The sequence below is a fragment of the Canis aureus genome, chromosome 8 (genome assembly GCF_053574225.1).
Source record: "Canis aureus isolate CA01 chromosome 8, VMU_Caureus_v.1.0, whole genome shotgun sequence".
Taxonomy (NCBI): domain Eukaryota; kingdom Metazoa; phylum Chordata; class Mammalia; order Carnivora; family Canidae; genus Canis; species Canis aureus.
The window spans coordinates 67,356,052-67,371,239 of NC_135618.1; the positions used below are offsets into that span (position 1 = coordinate 67,356,052).

Sequence of the window (15,188 nt, forward strand, 5' to 3'; positions counted from 1 at the left end):
ACATTATAAAATTCAAATGTCCAGTTTTCAACAAAAAGTCACAAGGCATACAAAGGTATGGCCCGAAAGAAACAAGTAAACAGAAATCATCACTGAGGAAGCAGACAGCAGATGTACTAGACCCAAGGACTTTAAAATAATGGTCTGAAGGCTGCTGAAAGGGCTAGAGGAGGACATAGAAAAAGACAGGAAAACAGTATGTGACCAAAAATAGGAATATCAATAGAAACAGGAATTACAAAAAAGAACCAAAAGAAAATTCTGGAGGTGACAAGTGTAATAACTGAAATGAAAAATTCCCCGAGTTTTAAAAAGACATTTAAGTAGGAAGAATCAATGAACTTAAAGATAGAACAGTTGAAATTGAGAAAAAAAGAAAAGTGCACAGAACCAGAGTCCTATGGGACACCATTAACGCACTGTGGGAATCCCAGAAGAAACAGAGAGAGAGAGGGGAGGGAGGGAAGGAGGGAGGAGTCAAAAGAATATTTGAAGAAACAACGACCCTTGGGATCCCTGGGTGGCGCAGCGGTTTGGCGCCTGCCTTTGGCCCAGGGCGCGATCCTGGAGACCCGGGATCGAATCCCACATCAGGCTTCCGGTGCATGGAGCCTGCTTCTCCCTCTGCCTATGTCTCTGCCTCTCTCTCTCTCTCTCTCTCTGTGTGACTATCATAAATAAATGAAAAAAAATAAAAAAGAAACAACGACCCAGAACTTCTCAATTTGATGAAACACATTAATCTATATGTATAAGAAGCTGGACAAACTCCAGATGGAACTAACTCAAGGAAACAGCAAGATAAAGAATCTTGAAAGCAGCAAGAGAGGTGACTTGTCATGTACAAGAGATCCTCAATAAGATGATCAGATTTCTTATCCAACTTTGAAGGTCGGAAAGCAGAGGACTGATTTATTCAAACTGATGAAAGATACTTTCAGAATTCTATATCCAGCAAAATTGCTCTTCACAAATGAGGGTGTGTGCCACCAGGACTGCTTTACAAAAAGTGCTTAAGAAGCCCTTCTATTCGAAATAAAGGATGCTTGCTAGACAGTAACTCAAAGCTGCAAGCAGAAGTCAAAATCCCCAGTAAAAGTAACACATGGACTATTATAAAAGATAGTATTATAATTTTGGTTTGTAAGTCGGCTTTTTAAATTTTCTACAGGATTTAAATACATAAAAAACTAATCTATATTACTGGGCACACAATGTATCGAGATGTAATCTGTGACATCAATCATAGGGGGAGATGGAGCTGCACGGGAGCAGGGAATTTTATGTGCTATTCAAATTGGCATAAATTAGGTTGTTGCAATATTAGGATGTTAAGTGTAATCCCTGCATAACCACCAATAAAACATCTATAGAATATATACAAAAGGAAACAAGAAGAGATTCAAAACATGTCGCTATAAAAAAATCAGATACGAAAGGCAGTTAATGGAGGAAGTAAGGGACAAAAAAAAACTATAATGTACATAGAAGATGAATAATAAATGGAAGAGACAAGTTCCTTCTTCTAAGTAACTAAATGTCAATATATTAAACTCTCTAATCAAAAGGCAGAGATTGAAGATGTCTAACTAGAAGTTCCAGGCCTGTGCTACCCCCTTGGAAACACTGAAAATACATACATAAAAACAACTACAGACTAAAATAACTTTATAGGCCCTCTGGAAAGCAGACAAAAATTTACAGCAAGCAGGTGAATGCCATCAAGAAAAAGCCACAGTCAAAATGGCAGGGAATTCTGTGGCAGTTTTGTTTGCCTTTGTCTCAACCCCTCCTAGCACAACAATGCATGGTTGGGAGGAAGCAGCCCAATTCCTGGTTTCCTTCCTTGTGACGAAAGGAGGAGAGCAGAACTCATTTGCCATGTTCTGAGCTGTCCGGACTGCCCGAGGGCCTGGTTTCTGTCTTGCCTGGCTTGGAGCTGGAGAAGATGGCATGAGGGACTGCAGGTTGGCAGCAGCAAGCAACACAACATGTGCAGACCTACAGATGCCTGGGGCAAGATATTATGAGAAGCAAAATACAGTAACATGTCTAAGGTCCCGAGAAGAAGCTGGGGTGAGATTTTGGGATATTAGGACTTCTTAAAAGCAGCCACATGTGTATGGGGAAAAGGGGCAGAGAGTGCTTGGGAAATGTATGGGCCCAGGCAGGACACGAGCCCAAAAAAGACCTGACTTAAGCCATCACTCTGGGTTGATCACAAGTTTTAGAACACACTCTGCTAATTAGTGAAGGTCTTCCTGCCATTCTGCAAAGAATGGGAAGATATGGCTGTTTTTTCAAATGATTTCAAAACAAATCTTTTGTTTGTTTTTTTAAAAAGGTATTTATGGCTTTTTTTTTTTAAGATTTTATTTATTTATTCATGAGAGACAGAGAGAGAGAGGCAGAGACACAGGCAGAGGGAGAAGCAGGCCCTATGTAGGGAGCCCAACGCGGGACTCTATCCCGGGACCCCGGGGTCATGCCTTGGGCTGAAGGCTGCACTAAAAGCCACCCAGGCTGCCCAAATCTTTTGTTTTCAATGAAAGATCTCAAGGCATACAAAGAAACAGGAAAACGGAAACGTTCAAAGAAACATATTATCTTCAGAAACCCTAGAAACCATCCCTGGAGAACCACAGGCATCAGGCTTACTAGAAAAGACTTTAAAATAACTGTTAAATATGCTCAGAGAACTAAAGGAAATCAAGCAACTGATATATGAACAAAATGAGAGTATCAAAAAGTTACCTTCTTAAAGTATATTAGTAAAAAGAGCCAAATTCTGGAGCTAAAAAATACAACAGCTGAACTGAAAAATACAATATAGGGATTCAGCAGCAGACCTGAGCCGTCAAAAGCATCTGTGAACTTAAGACAAGTCATTTGAAATCAGTGAAACAGAGGAGCAAAAAGAAAAACAATGAAAAGCAAAGAGGGCCTAAGGGCCTTATGGGACACCATTAAACAAAGATTTGCATTACTGGGGTCCCAAATGGAGAAAGAGAGGGGAAAGGAGCAGAGAACATACTTGAAGTGATGGACAAAAATTTCTCAAATCTGAGTATAGAAATGGACATACAATTTTAAGAAACTCGACAAATTTCAACAAGATAAACCCAGAGACACCCACAGCAAACACTGAAAAACTGAAGGGCAAAATGGACAGCTCTACTTAATAGGATTCTTTAGGACCTCACTCTGAGTAAGTTAGAACAACCAACTAGAAGATCAGTAGGATCTTGTGAGGACTTGAACACTAGAGACCATTTGGACCTAATCAACCTATATACAAATATCTCCGCCAACAGCAGCAGAATATACCTTTTCCTCAAGGGCACAGGGAACATTCTCCATAATAGGCCACATTCTGTAAGGCCATGAGTCGAGTCTCAAAAAATTTTAGAAGATTGAAAGCATACAACACAGTTGCTCCTCCCACAATGGAATGAAGCTAGAAATCAGTAACAGAAAGAAAATTCATGAGTATGTGGAAGTAAAGCAATACATTACAAGGGAAATTAGAACCTATCTTGGAAAAAAAAAAACTATCTTGAGATAAGTGATCATGAAAACACAAAGCAGCACGAAGAAGGAAACTTAAAGCTATAAATGCTTACGTTAAAAAAGAAGGAAGGTCTGAAATAAAACACCTACCTTATACCATAAGGAACTAGAAAAAGAAGATAAAACTAAGCTGAAAGCTAGCAGTAGGAAAGAAACAATATCACAGCAGAGAGAGAACAGAAAACAGAAAGCCACTGAAGTCAAGAGTTGGTTCTATCAAAAAATCAACATAATGGGAAACCTTTAGCTAAATGCCTATGGCAGGGGAAAGATGTGAACTCAACCACACAAGAGGGCACCTTACTACAAATACATTAAGAAGGATTATAAGAGAGCTCTATGAATAATTGTATGCCAACAAAATGGATAACCTGGATGAAATGGACACATTTCTAGAAACACAACCTACTAAGACTGAATCATGAAGAAATAAAGTCTGAATGGACCTATATATAACTAGTAAGGAGATTGAGTCAGTAATCAAATGCCTCCCAACAAGAAAAGTCCGAAACCCAATGGCTTCATCAGTGAATTCTACCAAACATTTAAAGAACAGACACCAATCCTCCTCAGACTCTTCCAGAAAGAGAAGAGAATGCTTTCTAACTCATTCTTAGGAGGCCAGCATCACCTTGATGCCAAAGCCAAAGACACTACAAGAAAGCAATCAGTCAGTATCCCTCACAAATATTGATGTAAAACATTTCCAACAAAGCATTAGCAAATTGAATACAACAACACAGTAAAAGGATTAAACACATCATGACAAAGTAGGATCACCAAAATGCAAGGATCATTCAGTATATAAAAATCGATTTAATATGCCATATTAACAGAATGAAAGGGAAAATGATGATCTCAACTGACACAGAATCATTTGACAGAATTCAATACCTTTTCATAATAAAAACACTCAACAAACTAGCAATAGTGGGAAAATGCCTCAACACGGTAAAAGCCATACATGAAATATCCCACAGGTCCTATCATTCCTAAAAGTAAAGGACTAACAATTTTTCCTCTCAGATCAGGAACAAGACAGCATGTCCACTTTCATTACTTCCGTTGAACATAGTACTGGAAGTCCTAGCCGGAGCAATTAGGCAAGAAAATAAAGAAACAGGCATTCAAATTGGAAAGGAAAAGATAAAATTGCTGACAATACGATCTCATATATTGACAACTTTAAAGATTATACATGCATCATTAGGATAAATGAAATCTGCAAAGTTGAAGGATAAAAGTCAACACACCAGCCAGTTGTGTTTTTAGACAATAACAGTGTATAATCTGAAAATCAAAAATTCCATTTAAAATAGCATTTAAAAGAACACAATACTTAGAAATAAACTTAACCAAAGAGGCTAGTGACTTAGACACTGGAGACTACACAACACTCTGAAAGGAAGCAAAGACAACACAGCTGTTAGTCCAGAATGTCTCTTCTGGGTACCATGGCCAGATCAAGTCAACACATAAAGTCAACTATCACGACAAGTGTCCATCAAACCAAAGGAAATGCAAAATGTGCTACATTCCTACAAGAGAGCATTACTCAGCCATAAAAAGGAATGGAATTGTGGTATAAGCTCTAACACAAGTGGACCGTGAAGTCTGCTAAGTGAAATAAGACCTGGGGAGACAACTATTTCATATAAGATTCCACTTATATGATGTCCCTAGAATGGGCAGGTTCACAGACAAAGCAGAACAGAGGTGACCAAGGGTCAGGGGATGGAGGAATGGGGGTTACTAGTTAGTGGGTCCAGAGTTTTAGTCTGGGAGGATGTCTTAAGAGGTTTGGGTATAGACGGTGGTCATTATTGCACTATGTTGTGAATGTTTTCATTGCCACTGGAGTGGACTTTACCAATGGGTTAACTGATAGATACTATGTGTGTTTTATCACAAAAAAAATAATTGAAAAGGAAAATAAAAATGCAAACCAATGAGTATGCCCAGTGTGTGAAGATACCAGTTAACAGATTCAAAACTTTCTCTAGCCCACAAGTTTTTCGACAGAGCACGTTCAACTGCTTGCTGTGTTTTTATTCACTCTTTCTACAATTCTAAAGTTTTTTTAAAAGTTTTTTTAAAAAAGATTTTACTCATTTATTCATGAGAGACACACACACAGAGGAGAGAGAGAGAGAGAGAGAGAGAGGCAGAGACACAGTCTCCATGCAGGGAGCCCAACGTGGGACTCCCGGATCCCGGGACTCCAGGATCACGCCCCAGGCTAAAGGTGGCGCCAAACCGCTGAGCCACCCGGGCTGCCCTACAACTCTAAAGTTTGTCCCTTTTCCATTCCAAGTTTGTCTAACCATCACCTTTCTTTTTTGTGGGACTGAAAAAACAAAAAAAAACAAAAAACAAAAACAAAAAAACAAACTCCACCTCATTTCCACACCAAAATATCAGACACCAAAAAATGTAAAGTCGTGAGTTTATTGCATATGTAACAAAATGAATCTGACCTCCCGGGTCCAGCCTGCTGTACAATCACTGTTTGTTTTGTGTTTCCAGCTGGTTCCATAACCACATTAAATAGAACTAGTATTTCTTTAAATATTTTTGATTTTGACATAAAACACAACATTAGTGTACAATTTTCACAAAATAAATCAGCAATAAAAACAGTGGGAAGAATAACAAGGATAGCAGCAATACTTAAAAACAAGACGTTACAAAATAAATTAAAAAATACATTATAAAGTGGTTGAGAAACAAAAATAAACAAATTTTAAAAATTCATACTATGTTTTGGGAAGGCTGCCGTGCGGCACACACCTGGCTGCACATGGGGCTGGGGGACGGGGCGTCTTCTCTGCGGAAGGCCATTCCTGACAGCCCAGGTTTGAGGACCACCTCACCTGAATTGGGACCGCGCAGCTGAGCAAGCTTAGGGAACACGCTCCACCTGGGGGGCAGACGTCCCCCTCAGAAGAGAGCTGTCCTCACGGCCCCCACACGGCCCCTCTGGTTTTCCTACCTACAGCACTGGCAGAGCGGTGGTTTGCTACATCCCTGAGGGTCGGCTGATGACCGCTGGTGAGGGCAAGCCTGGAAGTTGGGCCCCTGAAGCATCTGGGCAAAGAGGTGAGGGGGGACGGGTGGGTGGGTGGGGATTACTGAGGAGGCTGGCGAACGAGAGCTTGTGGGGAACGGGGTCTGCACAGACCCAAAGTGGAGCGATCGGGAGCTTTCACCCACTGTCTGCCATGCTACTCTTGGGGTAGCTCAATCCACTGTTGATAGTGAAGGTTCTAGAAGTGTGATGCCACTGACAAGCCCGTTTGGCAAGAGTAAACCAGGGCTCTGGAAGGTTCTGCCCTTTCAGGCTCCTTTGTACCACACAGCTGATGAGGGTGCCCACGTGCAAGTGTAAGAAGAAGAGCCAAGACCCAGGCCTTACAAGACAGGTAACGCTCGCTGAGGTGACATCTGAACCTGACACACGGGAGCAACACAGGGCTGGCAGGTGCAGTTCCTAAGGACCGTGCCCTGATCCTCCCCACAGCAGGAAGATCGTCTTAAAGGAGCCAAACACAACAACCCTACTAGACCCTCGTCTCCTCACTAATCCCTACAGATTTTGGCCAACACCACAGAAGACTCTAGAGGTCCTTCCCACCACGGTAGGGGGTGCTCTCAGCTCCCCCGGGGAGGACTCCTCCTCACACTGTGGAGGTTCACCTTGGAGAGGAGGCCTATCTAAGGGAAGGTCTGTAGTGGGTATTTCCTCGCTCTTCCAGAGGAAGATTACGAGGGAGGATGAGAGAGACAAGGGGGATCCAGCTTCTAGAACGCCCTCAGAAGGATCATGGTAAACGAGACACAAGATAAGCCCAATGGGGGCAAGGCAGAGCTTCTGGAAGACCAAGCCCACAAGTTGGCCTGGACTTCCTGAATAGATTTAATTTTCCTTCCACGCTCTCTCCTAGAACCTCCAAAAGCAGCCCAGAAGTGTGCTCTCGCAGCTCCTGGCACCCACAGCCGGCACCCGTGGCCCACCAAACTGGCAAACCCCTCATTCCAAAGGAGGGTCTCTCCCCCAAGAGGTCCCGGAGCTCCTCACAGGGCACCCGAAGAACCACAGCGAAATAGGAAGGGTAAGCATGCCTCCAAACCCACCATGGTCCAGAGATTTCAGTAACCGAGTCATCCAAAAAAGTCCTTCCAGACCCATCTCAGACCTACAGCTGGATCCCAATGCTTAACTCCAAAACCAACTGCAAAATTTCAACAGTGAAATGTCGTGCTAATTAATTACCCCACACTGGCCCCCCCAAAACAAAAACAACAAAAAACCAAACAGGACAATTTGCTGCTGCTGCTGCTGCTGCTGCCACTGCCGCTTCCCTTCATGGAAGTTTGTCTCCAATCAAACCACCCAGTTAAAATACTGCTTGAACTGCTTGTGCCCATTGGAAAGGGGTGTTAGAAACTCAGGGTCTGGGCTGACTTTGGCCTTGCTCAGCACATGAAGGATGTTTGGGCGAGTGAAGTGAGCAGTGATTGCTAGTGTCGCCATCTGACACTTGGAGAATGAGCAGAATGAGCAGAGTGGAACCATCCCCCCAACCTCCCCTACTGTCAGAACAGCAACTCGGTGAGGGGAGCTAAGTCACTGAGGTTATCCGTCTCCCCCTCTCCCTTTTAGACTAGTGCACACCAAGCCAGCAGCTGGAACAACAGACTTCTCTTGTTCAGCTCGTAGCAACTTCCCGTGATGCGGTGCTTTGTTAGTGTTGGGGTGCCCAGCCCACATACAGGCAGGACAGGCTGCACAGATCTGAGGCTGGTGTGGTCTGTTCTTTTATAAGCTCTGTTATGTGGCATTTTCACTGGAAAAATATCTTGAACTAGATCAATAACATGGCAAAGGGGACTCTTAACAGAAAGATCATTCTTCTCGATGCAAAACACATTTTTCAGCCAGGACACCCTGAAAAATACCCCGGGCCTCCAGCACAACTGCCCTAGTTTCCTTTACCTTTCCAAAAGGGAAGCACATTTTCGATGCAAGCTTCCTGCCGTAGAATTCCGACAGAAGATATGGTTATTTTTTTCAGTTAGAAATTAATCTGCTACCCCGAGCAGACTGCTAGGCTGTGATTGGAATGTGAGCTGCTGAACTTGCAAAGGGCCTCGGGACTGTTTGGACACAGCACAGCTAGTGGAGCTACCAGTTACGAACCCTCAGTAAGTCAAGCTCAGTTCCAGAACTTGTGGGTCGATCCTCCGCTAAAGACCACAGGGCAGTGAGCCTCTCACCATAGGGTTACAGTCATAGAATATCCTGTGTGACCGAAGCCAAATGCTAAACCTGGCTGCCTTTTATTGGATGGGTGATGGAAGGGGGTGGGAGTACTGTCATAAAGGAGGAAAATACGGGTGGAAGCCACCAACCAAAGTCCCCCCACCCCCCTTGCTCCCCCCAACGAAAAGGAGGGCAGACAACCCTTTCCCTCCGGTTATCTAGGGTTCCCGGGCCTCAGCCAGCTTCGCAGGAGGCACACAGAAAGCTTGCTTTTGGTCTGGTGGTCATGAGCTAGAATCTGTTGCCTTTGGTTGCTCTTCACTCCACAGCAAACCCACAAGTCTCCTCCACGGCTGTCAGCAGCTTCTCATAGAGCTTCTCATATGATTCATAAGGTGGAATGTCAATCCGATTAAAGCTGGAACAGGACAAAAGAGGGAGAGTCATTGCTGGGGGTGGTCCAGACCTAGAACCTACTTCAAGGACAGGACAGGCGGGGGCAGTGCCTTCGTGGCCCTGAGCTAGCAGAGTGTGTGTGTGCGTGCACGGAGGAGGGATGGAGCCAAGGGAAGGGGAAAGCAGCTCATCGCCTCGTTGGGATAAGGAGGTAGAGGCAAGTTTTCCACTTCTCCCTGGTCCTTCTGCTTTGAAAGTCAAGATTTTTCATTGAACACACAGCAAAACAGCTTCTAAGATCTTTAAAACCAAAATGAAACCAGTTACTATTTCTTGGTTCTATTAGGACAAAGCTCTCAGCTCGTTTTGTTTGTTGTCTTCGGGAGGAGTTATTGCTCAGCACCAGGAATACCAGCTTGGGAGACCACTGTAAACCAGACCAGCCGCGGTCAGATCACCACTAACAATCTACTGCATGTCTAATCCTCCGTGACTTGATCTGAGACCAGATGGGCCAGCCTGGAATACTTCTTGCAAAAACAAGCTCTATCTCAAAACTAATGAAACGTCAAATCTCTGACACTGAAATGAAACAAATGATGAACCAGCATTTCCCTGGGGAAATTCATTTCTAATGCTGTTTTTAAGAAAAAGGAAAAAAGAACACCCTTAAGAAGGATATTCTCTCCTAACAAATAAAAAAATACAGAATTCAGACCGAGAGGCCATGTAGTAGCTTACTAAATTACAAGGGGTTAAGCAATTAAGGATGGTTTTTCTCAAGAAAGATTTAGGCTGAATGGCGGTGAGTCTTTTTGTAAACTCAAGCATCAGAGGACACTCCTCACATCTGGTTCCCTCGAGGCACAGAACTATGAACGGACAGAGCCTTACATGGAGCACAGCAGCTGCCGGGCATCAACACGGCACTGTTGGCCTCGCTGGGCAGGGCGCTGTAGCCTCGCCATGGCCTCGGGATGGCGCAGACATCGGAACCCACGCCCTGAGGTTCCCAATCAGGAACCTTCTGTTACACCCTGATGCATCCTGGTGACCAGGAGCTGGCTCTCCTGAACTAGAACCACTAGTCTTTTCAATACACAGTTTCTGAGGCAAACGGTATGGAAGTAACTTGATTTTTAAACCACAAAGGAAGTAACCTGCTATAGATATTATTTAAGTTAAAATTTAGGGAAGAAACATTTTTCAATATACAACATGCATCCATCATGGACAAAGTTCTGAGAAAGGAAACGGAGCCCCAGGAAGTGAAGACTGGTAACTCCAAATTAGAAACTACAGATTTGGGGACCTGGGTGGTGCAGTCGGTTAAGCATGTGACTCATGGTTTTGGCTCTGATCCTGATCCCAGGGTCATGGGGCCAAGCCCCAGGTCTGACTCTGAGATCAGTGCAGAGTCTGCCTGGGTTCCTCTTTCCCTCTCACTCTGCCCCTCCCTCGTACCCTCTCTCTCTAAAATATTTAAGTCTTGGGAGGCCTGGGTTGCTAAGTGGTTGAACATCCGCCTTCGGCTCAGGTCATGACCCTGGGGTCCTGGGATGGAGTCCCATATGGGGCTCTCCTGAGGGGAGCCTGCTTCTTCCTCTGCCTGTATCTCTGCCTCTCTGTGTGTGTGTGTCTCTCATGAATAAAATCTTTTTAAAAAATAAGCCTTTTAAAAAATATAAAATACTACGTTTTCGGGGCACCCGGGTGGGACTCTTGATTTCAGCTCAGGTCACAATCTCAGGTCCGTGAGATGGAGCGCTGGGTCACACTGAGTGTCCTGGAGCCTGCTTAGGACTCTCCCTTTCCCTCTGCCCCTCCCTACCACTCGCACGTACGTGTCCTCTCTCAAAAAAAAATAATAATAATAATAAATTTTAAATGAAAACTAGTTTTCCTACTGAGAGGGACAGGTGTGCTCACACAAGACCCAGTGAGGACAAGACCTGAGCTGCTGGAGTGCCAGCCAACACAACAAAACTGGTTTCATGAAAGACTTCCGATAAGCCTCATGTGACACACTGCTGGCTGCTCGTTCCATTTGACACCAGGGCCATAGCCAGTTGTTCTGGGATGCTGATAAAGGACACAGAGTGCTACATAAAAGAAAAGAGCTTAGAAGAGTCACGCAAAGGGTGGCACTCCATGGGGACAGGATCCCGGTCCTTACCAGGTGTGGGCCTTTGGAAGGTTGTCTGTGTTGGCGTCGATCAGGTGGATGGTGAAGAGCCGGGGCCCTGCGGCGCCTGTAGAACCTTACAAGAAAACATTCTAGTTAATGCACTTCAAAGGCAGGGCCCGGGCCCCACTGCCAACCACACCCCCAGCCCATGCCCGGGCTGCCCGTCTTGCCAGAGGGTCACGGCCTTCACACTGCAGCATGACCTCAGCCTGCTTTCGGCTATGCTGACCGTGGCCATCCTGTGACCTGTCTCAGACATTCTAGAAAAGCTCAGGGACAGAGCAGACTGCTGAGTGTTCCTCAGGTACCCTGGCCAGGAACCCCCCACTCAAGTGGGCATATTTGAAGGGTAAAATCCTTCAACCACTAGTTATGTTTTTCCTTTTTTTGAACAATTTTTTAGCAAGCAGGCCTGCTACTGGCAGAGGACAGCAGAGTTATAATAAAAGCAGGATACAGGGTCAGGAAATCTCTGCAGGCAGAGAAACGATGGGAAAAGAAAAGAGACAAACAGCGAGGACAAAAGCCCAAGGGGATGGAAGTGACTTCTGTCAAAGAAGTCCTTGAAACACAGAAGAGTCTACAGGGAACATCCTACACGTGCAGTGTATCTGCTGTCACTAGTAACATGCAGAACTCCATTTACTAAGTTTTAGTACACTATCATTCTTCACCTTTTTCCCTCCGCTCTCAGGGTTATCAAAACTCTGGACATCAGATTATTTTGATCACAGTCGGAAGAGACAAGAGAGAGGCTGGGTACCCAAACCGCACAGCGGAGCCTATCAAGCAGTGCATCTGCACGGAGCAGGGAACTGAGGTCTGGGGAGGACCCCTGGCACTAATGACCCACAAGGCAACAAGAGACTCCACCTCCTGATGCTCAGGCCAGGCCTTTCCCCCAACATCTCAGGGCTGCACACAGAGAGCTGCTATCAGAAGACTCAGAAATGAATCCATGTTGCACTTCAAAAACTCTGATTTCTTCCCCAAAGCCTTGTTGCTCTTTGTACCCTCCCTCTACCAATCGATTCTATAGGGCAAAGGGGAGGCACTGGCTCCAGGGCCCTTCCTTGCTCAGATCTTGCCCGACTCAGCCTGGAACAAGTGCCTGGCTGGCCGGCACCCACCACGGCTGCAGACTTGCCCACTGGGCCAGGGATGCTGCAAAAGGTGAGCTCAACAGGGAGCTGGGCTTTGCTTTCCCGAGCTTCTCTCCTGTGTGTTTATGGGTATTTTCTTGGGCAAAACATCATACAGCCTTGAGCCGTGGAGCCGCCAGGGAGAATGGCGACTAGAGCCCACCATCTTTTACAAGGGAGCAAGTGCAGCCTCTCTGCCAGCTGCGCACCTCCGCAATGCTAGACATTTGTTAAGGAACACAGGCCACAGCATTTCCTAGCAGATGTTTCAGGAGAACCACCCCACCACGGTGGTCCAGCTCTTCCTGCTGTAGCCTAGCAGGGGACACGTGTTGGGGGGGCGGGGCGCACACACACACACACACACGCACAAGGGGTCAGGAGCCCTGCCTCCACATCAGTCACCTTGCAAAGCCTTGAACCCCTGGAGAGGGACCCGAGTGGATCCAGTCACGAACTGCAGGAGCCTGGCCCTCCTCTCCTCATCGAAGGTCTCCACGGCCTGCCAGAACCACCTGACGATGTTGCTGTCGGCCACGCAGTGCTTCAGCCGAGTGTTGGACTTCCAGTCGCTCACATCTATTTTATCCAGGCCGCCTATGATGAGCTGTGAAGGTGTTCAGAGGCAGGTTACTTCTCGAACGTCCAAACAAGGGTCCCGACACACCTCCCATGCCCAGGACGTGAAAGGAGGTGATTTACAGTGTCTGAACAGACTAGCTCCAGACTTGGGCAAACAGAGAGTGCAGCAGGATGCCCGCAGCCCAGTACCTCCAACTCATGGCCACCTCGTGCCACTTTGCAACCCCCGGCCTGTGGCACATGCTCCTGTTCTAACAACCAAGTCCACATTTGTGGTTTTGTGCCACATCCACGAGGAGTTGGTACAAGAGAACCAACTGGCAAGACCAAAGGGGCCAAGTGTAAAAAAGGGCCACATCCGGGGGTGGGGGTCGGGGGCTCAGGGGCCGTGACAGGTGGAGCTCAAGATCTGGAGCAGAGGGACCGCACGAGGAGCTGCGTACGTGTTTTTGCACTGGGGGAAGGAGGGCGCTCAGAGCTGCTGCCTGCCGCGGGTGACACCTCACCAGGGACAGAAAGACAGAAGGATTTCAGAGCCCTGAGCCATTTGGCATCGGAGGTGGATTAGAGATGAATGAACCACTATGTTCGAGCACATGAAGTGTGATTAGAGAAGACAGTAACACTTTGTTCTGAGTCTAATAATAGCAAGAGCCAAAACAGAAAGCTGACGTGGTGGGAGAATCTGGTGAGAGCAGATAATTTCTTCCCTCTGAGGTGGATACACAGGAGGGGGTTTAGGAACCTCCAGGGCTAGAGCTCCTAAAAAATATGATAAGACACAGAACGTCCCACACAACATCCAGAGAAGAATCTAGACTCACTCCACCAAAGCAGACAGCCCCTCGGCCTGGACATAAACAGGCTCAGACACCCTCGACTCCCACTGGCTCTAGCTCTATTCTTCTGGAACCCTGACAAACCCCAGCCTTGCTGGGGAGCAGGCAAGCCACACTGTCAGACAAGGCATCTGAGACCTCTATTGCTAACTTGGCTCATCCCGCTGAGCACACACCTCTAGTTCCTTCTGGTCAAAAGGCTTCAGTAAGTGTTGAGGAATAAGTTCATTAAACCCTTTCTGTAGAGCGAGGAACTGGGCTTCGATCCCCCTCATGAACCTCCAATTCACATACAACCTGGAAGACAAATTCACAAGTTAAAGCCAATAGCAAATAGTTCACGGGAAAGATTTTTTCCTCACAATAGGTTCTGACATCACCTGCTGAAGCTAATGCCTTGCCCACCAGGCCTCCCCTGGGGGGCACCAAACCCCCACCAGCTGGAAGTACCAGGTTAAAAATAAGTCAGCACAGGCCCTGACATATTCTCATGCTTTGCTAAAAACAGCAGTAGGAATTAACCTGACCTGTCACAGCAAGTGGCATAACTGAAAAGTAGATTTGAAAATAAAACACGAGACACCGTGAGAGCCACACGCCAGTCTGGCAGCCTAAGCACACCGACAAGCCCATATGCTTCCAGATTTCTAGTGTAAATGACTAGTCATTTATTTGCCATCAGAGGTGGGAAGGAAAACAGACCACAGTGAAGCAGACTTCCTGGAGACTGCTCTCAAGCAAACTAATAGGCTCCAAGTCTCTCCTGCGCCCACCACCTTCACACCCAGATCGGAAGGCCACCTGCAATCCCTTCCACCACTTGGGTTCTGGGCTCATTAGTCTCCCTTCACCAGGTCAGCCCTGGTGGGATCGGGGCTCCTCTGCACAGAGCCCCACTGCTGAACCCGACTGCTCTATGACTGTGATTCTGGTCAAAAGTGCCAGCCGGGATGGGTAAGCCTCAAACAGCGAAGGAACTTTGGCAATCTAAATGTGAACCCAGGATGGTCCCAGGCATCTGGACGTCCCCATGGGCAGCCACCACGGTTCCCTGGAACATTACCGGACATATTCTTTCTTGTTCTCCTCTGTGACAGGAACATTTCGGCCATTGGGTTTTAGTTCATGCTGAAGAATCCTCCCGAAAGCATTGTGTTCCACACAGAAAGTGTGGTCTAGCACGGGGGTGATATCATTCTCTCTGTGGA

The 15,188-nt window shown here is 46.1% G+C and overlaps 1 protein-coding gene across 2 annotated transcripts in view; it reads right to left on the reverse strand.

The window, feature by feature from the left end:
• Positions 1-5,999: 5,999 nt before the first annotated feature.
• Positions 6,000-15,188, reverse strand: part of SMURF1 (SMAD specific E3 ubiquitin protein ligase 1) — a 112,918-nt gene continuing 103,729 nt past the window's right edge. Inside the window, exons 14-18 of one of the 2 annotated variants that reach the window (XM_077907814.1) lie at positions 15,044-15,181; positions 14,157-14,277; positions 12,965-13,166; positions 11,406-11,490; positions 6,000-9,251 (exon numbers count right to left, since the gene is read on the reverse strand). In XM_077907814.1, the coding sequence (XP_077763940.1) occupies positions 9,152-9,251; positions 11,406-11,490; positions 12,965-13,166; positions 14,157-14,277; positions 15,044-15,181 (646 nt within the window). In that variant the 3' untranslated portion in view covers positions 6,000-9,151. The remainder of the gene's footprint in view (positions 9,252-11,405; positions 11,491-12,964; positions 13,167-14,156; positions 14,278-15,043; positions 15,182-15,188) is intronic. The other variant, XM_077907813.1, reaches the window with a different exon arrangement.